Here is a 12,569-nt window from a genome sequence, read left to right as displayed (position 1 = left end):
AAACTCCAAAGCTGATAACTCCAGAGTTATCACAAAATAAAACATCTTGGCCAAAAATCAATACACATTCTAGAAAAATGAAAAACTAACAGGGACTTATCAAGACCTTTCCAAGTATTACTTTATTCCCCTCCAGCTAGACATTTATTTTAATGTCACATACCATAAAATAGCCTTGACAATGTAAACCAATTAATAATAGTAATACTGGATCTGCAAAAAGAATAAAATGATAGTAGTGTGAAATTCCAACCTTCCACTGTAATGGGGTATTAACTTTCAAGATTATTTCCAAGATGTGATCTTCTCCAAATGAAAAGAACTAGTCAGATAAAATCTGAAACTCTTTCAGCCAATTTAAGGATGAAATTACTAAATGGTGAAATATAAGAACTGTATCTTCAACTACTGCTTGATATGGTTTCCAAGCATTCTGTAGTCCTCAGCGCCCTGCTCTGGTTATAATCTCTTTTGTCAATGTTCCTTTTAAGTCTCAGAACACAAGCGTACTTCAGATTGGACTGAACACCATAAACTTAACAGAAACTGTTACCTAATTCCTGGTGGCCAGTAAACTAAATCTAGTCTAGATGTGTTATCAGGGCTCAAAAAGGAGAAAACTTAAAATTTTACCCCAAATTTAAAAAATCCTATTTTCACAAAAAATCCAAATTTCCATCTTCCCTTGACAAATCAGCTTTGGCAGCACCAAGCCAACATTCCTTTATGGTCACCATTAGCAAAAGTGAGTAGGGGCTTTCCCTTTAGCCTGGGCATGGGCTTTCAGACGGTCATGCTGTCCACACCTCAGAAAACCCATGCATCTGCCTTTCCATTCATGTTCCTTCCCTGGTACCCTCCAGACATCTGAACTTGGAATTTATGTTGGGATTAGCTATTTCTCCTAACCTCACAATCTGGTCAGCTAAGCAACACTATGCAATAAACACAAACTCCCAGGGCTTGTTGATAAAATGTACTTCCGGTCTCAAGTCATTTTCTGTCTATACAATTAATTTCTAGACCTTTATTTCAGGTCTTTACATCTATCTTGAAATTTAATATTGTTAAATTAGATGCATCCAATTTTACTATTTATTGAGTACCCAGTAGATAAATGGTTTTGTAACTACTTGTTCTGTAACAGGCAGCACCTCTCTCCATTCACTTTGTTTGTTTGTTTTAATACAGATTCGAAGGTCTCGCTACATTGCCTGGGCTGATCTCAAACTCCTGGACTCAAGGGATCCTCCTGCCTTGGCCTCCCAAAGTGCTGGGATTATGGGCATGAGCTACCGTGCCCAGCCTCTCCATTGAGTTTTAACAAGGAAAATATCACTTAAATGTTTTTCATGTATATATTGTAGTTTCAGCTATAATCTAGTTTCAAAAAGAAAATTAAAAGAACCAGAATGTTTTGTTTGTATAAGCAGGGAGCTATCTATTTTATTTTAACATATACCATACATGTACTGAACAACTTAAATATATCTAAAATTATATATGATGTATCACCCTGACCTTTCACTAACACTTAAGTCTGGCACAGAAAATCTCCAAAACCTAAAAAAGTTTCTATGAGATGATGGATTAAAATGGGAAGCTACGTCTTTGTTCAATGCCTAGACAGAAGCAAGGCATGCTGGTCAGAGCTTGGGACTTCCCAGAAGAATGTGGTCCACGGGGTTGGCAGCTGGCTGGTCGCCTGGCTCAGCAGAGCTTTCCCCACTCCACAGGGACATGAGTTTACCTGTTCCTTTGAGCTGGTCTGGGAGGATCTGTCAATGACTCATCTGCTGCTGCCCAAAAGCCAGGCTTCCCTGGACTGGATGGATGGCTGGAGGACATGGAGAGTGGATGAGATATCCCAAAGGAGTCTTTCTGGAGGGCCCTACTAAAGGGACACTAAAAGGGGCAGTCCTTTGTTCTCTATCGATAAAGACAATTGTGAAACTGCAGGCTTCTTTTATCTAAATCTCTTGATTAAAATGCTCATAAAGCTTCTTTTTCCAACCACACCTGACAGTGTAATCATCCAGCTGAAAATACTGGTACCTCTCAGAATTATCTTCAATTCTTTTTGAATAATCCAGCCAAAATCCCCCAAAATACTTCATTGCTTTGCATGTCCTCAGCCTCCTTTTAAGTAACCCATTTGAAAAAGGTTTCTATCACTCACTTCTTACCTAAGAGAGACCTGCTGCGTGGTCCTTTAGTGAGCCTAACCACTAAAGGCATCGGAATGCTCAAGACTCCACAGCAGTAAGAGGCACAGACCAGCTGCAAGAGAAAGCAGCTGCAGAGTGACCAGAAGCCGAATAGGGGAGCTCAGTCTGTGGAGAAGCTTGTCGGCCAGTGAAGTGAGTGTCCACAGATTCCCTAGCCCCTAACCTGCCTTCTACCTAGCCCAGGAGGCGTGAGTGCCAATGAAAGACAGGAAAAGTGCACAGTTCCCAGGAAAAGTCCCCTGGGAACACCCAGCATGACCCCACTAGACCCACTAGACCGCATCCCTCAGAACCTGGCCTTCCTAACTTCCTCGGCAGGACCTGGCCCTCTCTACCAGGCTAAGTGCTCCAAGGAGCTGCGGTGTTTTACGTCTGAAAATCACTGCATTCAACTGCAGTACCTCCACTGTACCCTGTGTCTTGTTCACCACCTGACATACATGAGACACTCCACTCCTTGTAAAATGGATGACAGAGACCACTCTCCTAGGCTCTGAAGAATGTAAAGCCTTAAACAGCATGCCCTCTTCAGCCCCTGGAAAAGCACTTAAAGTCAGTAACACCCAAAACGCCAGGTTCTGACTCTGTGTGCATCATCTCCTCAGTGCTAACCACAACTCCATGGGGAGAGACCCACTATGTGTCCTACTTTATAGATGAGGAAACTGAAGCGAATAAAAGATCAGCACCTTGCCAAGAGCACACAGCTAACAAGCGACAGTCAGAAGCTAAGCCAGTCTATGCTTTCATCACACCAGCCCTGTGGACTCTAAACATGCTCCATGCCAAGAATGGTCCTAGGCAGACGGGACACAAAGATGAGTAAGTGGAGGTCCTTATTCTTAAGGAATTTAGTTTAGGAGGGAGACTTGTAAAGCAAACAAAAAAAATCAATGCTCCACGTATTATCAGAGTAGAATACAGTGAAAGCGGGGCATGAGGGGACTGTTCGGAGGGCCCTAACCAACAGGGTGGCCCAGTCACCTGGAAACACCAGGCACTCTCTCGCAGCACTGCTTCCTGGAGTTGGAGGGGTACTCACATATGACAAGAAGGCAGTGGAGAGGGGCAAGGACCCCGCATGGGCTCTTGCCATTAACTCCTTCCTAAGAAAGACAGAACTGGATGACACTGGGCTTCTGCTGTACAGAAACGGGACAGGCTGGTTAGTCCAGAGCAAAGGAGAGAGGCAGATCAGGAATACCAGGGGCCTCTCTTCTCTCAGTCCTTCTCCAGAACACTGGCCTCATGACATAAATGCTGCATGGGATGCGAGACAGCTGTGTGAAGGGGTCCCAAGTCATGGGTCCACCTGGAATACCTGCAGCCTGAGGCAGAAGAACTGCAAATACTTAGGGCATGTAGGTGTAGCATGCACGAACATATCATGCACACAAGATACCCAAAAAGGGAGGAAAGGATGGGACAAATCTTAAAACGCTTCATCAAGGAGGCATAGGCTTTAGCTGACTATTGAAAAATACGGATCTGCCAAGCCAAGAAGTGTAGCAGGGATTTCAAGAGGAAACAGCTTAATCAAAGGCAAGGAGTTAAAAGACAGAAAATGTATCCAGGAGCGTTTTAAGTAATTGAGTATGCAAGTACTTTAAGCAGCAGAAAGCCAGGATTTAAATTCCAGCTCGCCACTTCTGCATACATTGCTCTAAGCAATTTACTTGGCATGTGTGGAAAGAGTGTGAGAGTTTGTCAGGGGTCGGGGGTTGAATAAGCCATCCTTCTGAGGGTCCAAGCCTACCCCATCAGACAGAGACTTTCAAAGGTAAGCTCACAGTAAGAACAGAACTGCCACATAATCCGGCAATCTCACTACCAGTTGCAGTGAGCCGAGACTGAGCCACTGCACTCCAGCCTATCTCAATCAATCAATAAATACAATTTTTAAAGGAGGGAAAAAAGAATCACATGGAGCAGGCTCTCTCATAGAGTAGGCCAAAGGGGACACTTGGCCCAGGCCTCCCATTCCGGAAGGACCCCAAATGTAGACTTTCAACATTTCTACACACGAGATTATACATACGGTCACCAGAGATGCAGTGACAGGATTGAAGGGAGATGTGTACACCATCCAACTTTAATCTTGTCTTGTTTCAGGGCCAAATTGCCTACAGTAGAGTGCACAATGAATTTTATTTTTCCCTTGTGACTACATTGTCAATAGCACAATACACTGCCTTATGTTTTGGCGAGTACATGTTAATGTGTTAAACATTTTTTTAAAATACATTCCATTTTAATAAACTTTTAATAATATGAACAGCCTAAAAACTTTGGCCCAAGTCTGTTATCTGTGATGGTGGCGGGAGGTGGCGGGAAGCAGGAGCCCTGTCAAAAATGCAGACTCCCTGGCCCTCACTGGGTATAGCCTGAGTAGAGCCTGGGAATGTACACTTTTAATAACAATCCAAAGTGATTTTTGACACAAGTGGTCTCAGAGCCACACTTTAAAAATGCACCACAATGGCTCAGCAACATGGAAGCTGTGAAGAGTTTTAAGCAAGGAAGTAACTGATGAGTGCTGCGTGTCTCAACATTTGCCACTGGATTTGGTTCTGAGTATCAGAGACGGAAGCCTGATTATAATGGTTTTAAAAGTGAACTGGAATTAGGAAATCAACTATTCTTTCAAAATGTATGACTGAGAAGAAAGAGACAAAATAAGAATGTGCATAAAGGAGTCTGACAACAGGTTTTTTATTTGTATTCGTCGGGTAGAGAAATAAGTAATCCTGAAGCAACCCTAACGTTCTGGATTGTATTTAAATGCCCCTCCAGATCCACTCTCCTCTCTCTTCTGTGCCCCCAAAGCACCAACTTGCCCTCTGAAGCAGACGCCAGCAGGAGATGAGAGGATGGGAGAAGCGAGAGGCAGGGGCATGCTCTCCCGGCCGCAACCCTCACTCAGGTTCGCTGTAGGCTGGCTGAGTCCTTAACTGGAGGCCATAGCTCTTCCTCTCCTGCTGTGAGGCAGCCCCTGCTCCACAGCCACTATCTTGGGGTTCTGCTCCTTCCTTCCCCTTTGACCCTCCACATCTAGTGCAGCTGGCTCAGGAACTTCACTATTCCTTGCTGATTTCCCAAGACCCGCCCACATCTTTGTAAATAGCTCTTTAAGTTACCTGGTTGCCTTAGTTACCTATTTCAATCTGTCTCTCTTACCAGAACCCTGAATGATACGTATACCATTAAGCAGAATGTAAATGCCAGAACAATGCCAAATCCAAAATACTCTCGTGGCTCAAATAAGGAAGCAGTCACATCAGATGGGGTTCAGAAAAAGATTCGTATGCAGGTGCAGTGGATACAGGAAGGACGGTTAGGATTGGGAAGCCATGGTAGAAGGTGCATGTCACCAGCGCCTGTTCCGATCTCCTGAACCCTGAGCCTACCTTTCCACCCATCAGCTGCCCCGGTTGCCACTACACACTGAGAAAAGCCTGCTTCAATCACCCATAGCACACATAAAAATCATTAAAAGACCACTCTGCTGCGGGTCATATTTATGGCTGCTTTTATTTTAAAGGAATCTTACCAAGTGCTATCATTGTAGAGTCCCACCTGTTAAACCAACCGGAGCCAAAAGCTGAGCGTGAGTTGTTTTTATTTCCCTGGAAAGTTGGCCTTGATGGACCCAATAAACAGAGATGAAGGAGATGAAGGCTGTTTGTACCTACAGACGCAGTAACAACATAGGAAGCATTTTTAAAGCAGGGAGACAAAGAGCTCTTGAAGCAGTGAGGAAGCAGAAAAACCACTTTTGACTCCAAATTCAAAACTAGATTTTAATCCTAGTTTAATCACTGTGTGGGCATACGACCGAACCCAAGCCTTGTATTTCCCTTCCTAAAAAGCAAGTCCTAAAGGTTAAAAATGAAATACCTATGAACAGAGGTTAACGTCTCAAAATAAAAACATAAATAAGTTCCAGAAATTTGATAATTTGTAAAGAGGAAGGAACTGTGCATCAAACATCTACCAGAGGCCTGGCATTTTACAAAGATTATGGTTTCAATCTTCACGATTACCTACAAATAGGTACTACTACTTATTATTATCCTTATTTTACAGATAACGAAACCACGGCTTAAAGAAAATTTAAAGAATTTAAATTTCTTAAAGAATTGCACCTACATTAGCTGCAATTGTCAGGGCTTGTGGTATTTTGCTTAGCTACTCTGAATTAAACAGAGAAGCAGTTTCAACTCTCTTTACTATTGAAAACATCTTCAAAATTTAGTAGTTCACTTTCCTCCTCTAAGTTTTTATTTATTTTCTCTCCAACTTGGTCCAAAAAGAATTTGGGCAGCTTCAGCAGTTAATAAGACAACCAGAGAATCACGGAATTTTAAAACTAAGCCCAACACACATAGAGGAGGAAACTCATTCATGTATAGTAACATATCTAAAACTGTTAACTGACAGGAGCTAAAACACAGATTCAAGATTCTCAGTCCCATATGCCTTCCTGATGAAAAGGAATCGTTCACAGCAGACTGTCTGGGTTTTCAGTGTTCTCATGATGAAGACTAATGCTCATTATGAGTGTAAAAGTAGACAGGAGAGAGAAATGAGTTAAGTATTTATGTTCTAAACCTAAAGCATTCAAATGGCAAGTTGAAAATAAATCTTTGGTCTGCTTGTTTTGTTGCCATTCACCTTCTCGTCCTAAAAGTCATACTCTTAAGAAGGCTCAATACTGAGAACTTCACCTGTTTCTTCACCTATAAAATGGAATTCATCATAGTACAGACCTGCAGGAAGATTAAAGAAGTGAATGTTTTAAACTACTCTTTTCCCTAACATCAACTTTACTTCACCAGTTATCTGCACGGTGCAGGGGAAGAGCAGGGGCGGGGGAGAATATACAGAAAAGATCAGTCAACGAACTGTCCAAAAAGGAAACACAGATCTCATAAGCCCACAATGCTCTCTCTCCCTTACACATCATCATTTTCTCTGTGTCAACCACAACCCCTAGCCCTTCAGTGTTGACTTCAGCGACCTTCAGTTGCTCTCCTTTCCCTCCAAAAATATGATCTAAAACAATGATCTACCAAAAATATTTGCCACATATTATTAAGACCATAAACTAAAACTGACCTTTTTTATTCAAATGGTAAATACCATACGTGCACGCACACACACACCCGTGAAGCTAAATACTTCAGGTCTTGAACTTTATCTGACTTCACCAGGTGTTGTGAGGATTTGATTAAATAATATAATCTGTGTGAAACAGCTTTGAAAACTGTATTAAGTGTTAGACATTATAATTATTATCTGACTTTGCAGGATTAGTAACATATAACCGTTCCTCCTTCCCCTTCCCCGTCCAAACCTTTCAAAAGATCCTGAGTCTCCATCTTACCCCTCTCCCTGCCCAGAATTCAGCACATCATCTCTAAAACAATGACCCCTGTCCCTAAACATGGCTGTTCAATGACTTTATACAGGCCAGCTTCATCCCTAACTGGCCTTCTGCCAAGTATGCCATCCTGGATATCACATCACTAGGGAAATTTACTCTAGTTTCATAGCAGTAATTACAGCATCATGAGAAATAAGGACAGAAAATGGTTAAAAAGGCAAGAAAGAGGTGGGAGGGAGGGAGGAAGAGGGAAAAGGCTGGATAGCAACCTCAGTTTGGTAACCGGGAGTTAGGCAAATCGAATGTAATAGAGTACAGGATATGTTAAGATTGAAAAATAAAAACATTCCAAAAAATAGGTTGATCTGGGACATTTAATTATTTTATTTCATTTTGGTGCTCGCTTTCGAGTCTTAAAAATCCAGCACATCAGCAACTATTAATAATAAAGAACACAGATACCTTCAGTGATTCCTGATGTCATCTAAACAGCACATTTGGGCCTTTTCTTGGCACAGCTCTTTCTCAGTCCATTTCCCTCCTCAAAACCCACTCTCCATACATTCCTTTAATCATAACCACCTACCAAACATTACCCTAGAAATAAAGTCATCTGGAAAACAAGGCCTAGAAAGGCAAACATCAGATGCCGATACTTCCTATCTTAAAGCATCATGTAACTTCACTTGATAATAGATTCTATATTTTTATTAAAATTTAAGGCCTATTGAACAAATACTATGGCTACCTAAATTCCAATACCTCTGGAATTCTCAGTAAAGATTAAACAACCCAGGAGTCTAAGGCAAAGTATTTTGCTTCTTTTCCTTCCCTGGCCTCAGGCTAACCACAAAACGCTTCCTCCTTTCTGCTACCTTGCCCTGCAAGGTGCATTCTTACATTCCATGCAGACCCATAATTTCTATCCTCTCATAAATTCCACACTTACCTAGTAAAAAGTTAATTGTTTTTCTTACACTAAAGTCCTTTTCCTCCTCAGACATCAAACAACTGGTTTTATAATTTCCCAATTTTTCAAAACATTGTTAATTAGCACATACCAAATTAACATACTAACAAGTTATATTTTTACACTTTTCATTTCCTGATTTGTCTTTTTCCTGTTGAATCACACTATGTGATTATAACAAATTCATAAGATTTCTCTCAACTTGGAATAAATGATTTACATTATAAAAATTTTTATTTTGCTCAATTTTAAAATAATGGATAAATGACTTTAGTCATCCAATTTTACAAAATTGAGTTTTTAGTTATTCCAACAGCTTCATCAACAAGAAAGTCAACTCTTAGGTGCTTCAAAGAACAATTTATTATCACTATGAAAAGTTAAGGCTTGTGTGGTATTAATCCAATATTTTAAAGCCTTGCTCAAAGAGAAAACAACTCAAACTACAGTCATGTGTCACTTAATGATGGGGCTATGTTCTGAAAAATACATCATTAGGCAATTTTGTTGCTGTGTGGACACCATAGTGTACTTACACAAACCTAAATGGCATAGTCTGCTACACACCTAGACCGGATGGTACAGCCTATTGCTCCTAAGCTACAAATCTATACAGCAGCATACTGTACTGAATACTGTAGTAAGTAACACAATAGTAAGTGTGTATGTATCTAAACATAAAAAAGGTACAGTAAAAATACAGCATAAAAGATTTAAAATGGTACATCTGTATGGGGCACTCACCATGAAGGGAGCCTACAGGACTAGAAGTCGCTCTGGGTGAGTGAGTAGGGTGTGAATGCAAAGGTCCAGGACTTTACCGTACACCACTGTAGACTTCATAAATACTCTACATTTAGGCTACACTGAATTTATAAAATATATTTTCCTTTCTTCAATAATAAATTAACCTTGGCTTACTGTAACTTTTTACTTTATTAAGTTTTTAATTCTTTTATAATAACAGCGTAAAACACTGTACAGTTGTATAAAAATATTCTTCCTTTATATCCTTATTCTATCAGCTTTTTTCTATTAAAATTTTTTAAATTTAAAAAACGATTAAAAACTAAGACACAAACACACACACTAGCCTAGGCCCACACAGGGTCGGGATCATCAACATCACTGTCTTCCACCTCCACAGCCTGTCCCACTGAAAGGTCTTCAGGGGCAATAACATGCATGGAGCTGTCATGTCCTATAATAACAATGCCTTCTGGAACATTTCCTGAAGGCCCTGCCTCTGGCTGTTCCACAGTTAATTTTTTTTTTTTTAATAAATAGGAGTATACTCTAAAACAACAATAAAAAGTATAGTAAATACATAAACCAGTGATGCACTTAGGATTATCAAATATTATGTACTGTACCTAACTGTGTAGTTTTATACACAATGTGACAGACTTTTATAGGACTGGCAGCACCACAAACACATGAGTAATGCGTGGTGCTACGACATGACAATGACTACAGCTTTACTAGGCAAGGGGAATTGTTCAGCTCCATCACAATCTTACCAGACCACCATCAGACATGTGGTCTGATGACCGAAATGTCACTATGCAGTGCACGACTGTGCCATACAAAGTCAGGGCTACACATGGCTGTACAAATTTATAGTAGTCCCAAGGTACCAACTTAAGACCTTTAGCTAATAAAGAAGGATGTCAAAAATTTTAAGTCCTGTCACTTTCCCTTGATTCTCCTGCTTATTTCAGTGCTGAAAAGAACTTTCTCTGGATGCTTATATGCGTTCATTAATAGCAAATCACTTTAAAAAGTTATAAGCATTATATAAATGAATAGGTATTCTTAGCATAGTCAAGGAAATATTTCAGCATAGCAGGGACGGGTAGGGCTATGGCAGACATGGAGCGGGAGGGAAAGAAAGATGGGGGAGAGAAAAAGAGAACGTGAACATGTGCCCATCTCTCTGAAAGAAATGTAAATATATAAACCTATCTCCCTTGCTCCTCATCAGCAAAGAACTTTTCAACAGACACCCACCCTGCATTTGCTGATACACTGGAAGCAGCCTATTTAAGGCAGGAGTGTGATATGCTAAAAGGTCATACACTGCACACCAGTGTGGAAACGTCAGCAAGAATCCTCCGCGGGGCCGGGAGGATGAAAAACCCTAAATTCTGGTCAATTTATTAATAAAGAGAGAAGAATATTTTCTTCAAATACACGATTAATTTCACTACCATACTTTATTAGCAAGACACACATTAGAACTCTTGTTCAAGATAGGTGGGGGATAGGTACTTTACTATTAACCAGAAGTTATGACTGCGATGTGGAATTTCAACAGAAGCCACAATTGTTTAACACTCCTTCGACATACTTAAGGCGATTTTATTTAAAACAGTAAAGCACAAAGCAGCTAGTATCCTAATGTCAGGTTTCCAGCTTGCTGCTATGGAAAGCCGTCTGGACAAGAAGGAATCCCGTATTGAAATGAAATCCCCGAAGACTAAATGACAGCAGCACCTTCAAGTTCAAGACAGTGAACCAGTATCCCGTGTGAAGTCCAAACACTTCCAGGTTAAGTACACTTGAAATAATTGTAAGCAAAATTTCCAAAGTTAACTACCTTTAGCCTGGGGCTAGAGCAATCACCTAACTATACACCCCCGCCCCCCAACCCCCACCCCCGCCTCATTAACAACTTCCCTAAATCTCACTGTCACAACAAAATACTTCCAAACTTTCTTTTCTCAGTAAAAATGGCGCTGCTTTTCCCATCACAATGCTGTTTATTTCTCAGTAATCCTTAGGCCCTTTAAACCAACAAACTCGATTGGCCTCATTTAAATACCCCCTTCCCTAGACACTGTCAAGAGCTTTTTTGAGGGCTGGGCAAGGAGGTAAGGTGGCTGCATCAATCTACAAGGTTGCCACTTTTGTCAGCTAGAATCCTGGGATTAACTCCCTCTGACTTTTCTTCATAACCTGTCTGCCTTCCCCCAAACTGTTGCCTCTGTCTCTCTTAAGCCACAATCCAACGCAAACTGTCCCCAAAGTGCAGTAGCGCTTAAGCCTCTCCGGGCCCCTAGCACCCATCGACGCCGTCTCTAAGGCACCCAGCACACCTAGACCCATGCATCAGCCTCTCCGGGGGTCGCTCAGAGGCGCGCGCGGGGCAGGCAGCACCACGCCAGGCTCCCCAAAGCGCAGCCTTCCGCACCCTTTCTACAACCCGGTCCATGCGCACCGGGGGCTGCTCCGGGACCCGACCACCGGATCCGAGCGCCGCTGCCGCGAAGGGCAGGGACCGCATGCACACCCGCACGCCCATACGACCACCCTCCCCGGGGGCTGTCGCCGACAACAACGCCCGGCCCACCCCCGCCCGGCCCGGGGATGGGGGGTTGGGGGCGCACCCAGGAGGGAGGGGGCTCTGGGACAATAACCGGCTTGTTGCCCCCTCCCTTCCAGGGAGCGGCGGGTAGGGGGGCACGGGGCGCCTGGCCCCAGCCCCCACCCTCCTCCCGGGCCCCCGGTCGGGTGGCACCGCGGCGGGGAGGGGCGGCGAGGGCGCGACGCCCGGCGCCAGGGCGCCTCGGGGTACCTGGTCGATGGGCAGCTGCACGGCGTTGCTGAGGGGCTGCAGCAGGGTGGAGCCCGTGGTGCTGGTGGTGGCCATGGCCGGGCCTCGGCGCTCCGGCCGCCCGCGCCGCTCGCCCGCTCGCGCTGTGTCGGGCGACGACGAGGATGGGGATGCAGCGGCGCGCCCGCCCCTGGGCCGCCCGCGGTCTGAGCGCTGCGCGGGGAGGGCCGGGGAGGGGCCGGGGGCGGTGCCCGGCTCGCACCTCCCCCTCCGCCGCCACCTCCTCCCGCGCCCGCACCCCCGACCGCCCTGCACAGGCGCGGCCCCTCCTGCCGTCGCCCCCGCCGTCGCCCCCGTCGTCCCCGCCCCGGCGCCCCAGCCGCATCCCCCGCCCCCGACTTCCAGCAGCTTCCAGCGGCCCCCTCCCCA

At 43.7% G+C, this 12,569-nt stretch overlaps 1 protein-coding gene across 5 annotated transcripts in view; it reads right to left on the bottom strand.

The window, feature by feature from the left end:
• MBOAT2 (membrane bound O-acyltransferase domain containing 2) overlaps nucleotides 1–12,380 on the bottom strand; it is a 148,555-nt gene extending 136,175 nt beyond the window's left edge. The window contains exon 1 of one of the 5 annotated variants that reach the window (XM_063713488.1): nucleotides 12,162–12,380. Coding sequence is in view for 2 of the 5 variants with exons in the window: in XM_002812309.6 (XP_002812355.5) it covers nucleotides 12,162–12,236 (75 nt within the window). In the remaining 3 variants the exon portion in view is untranslated. Of the gene's footprint in view, nucleotides 1–5,778; nucleotides 5,802–12,161 lie in introns of those variants that run through there. The other 4 variants (XM_002812309.6, XM_063713489.1, XM_054548410.2 and 1 more) reach the window with 4 other exon arrangements.
• Nucleotides 12,381–12,569: the final 189 nt, after the last annotated feature.

Source organism: Pongo abelii, chromosome 12 (genome assembly GCF_028885655.2).
Source record: "Pongo abelii isolate AG06213 chromosome 12, NHGRI_mPonAbe1-v2.0_pri, whole genome shotgun sequence".
Classification (NCBI taxonomy): domain Eukaryota; kingdom Metazoa; phylum Chordata; class Mammalia; order Primates; family Hominidae; genus Pongo; species Pongo abelii.
Note: the sequence above shows the minus strand (reverse complement) of the source record. Positions and strands in the feature narration are given on the sequence as shown.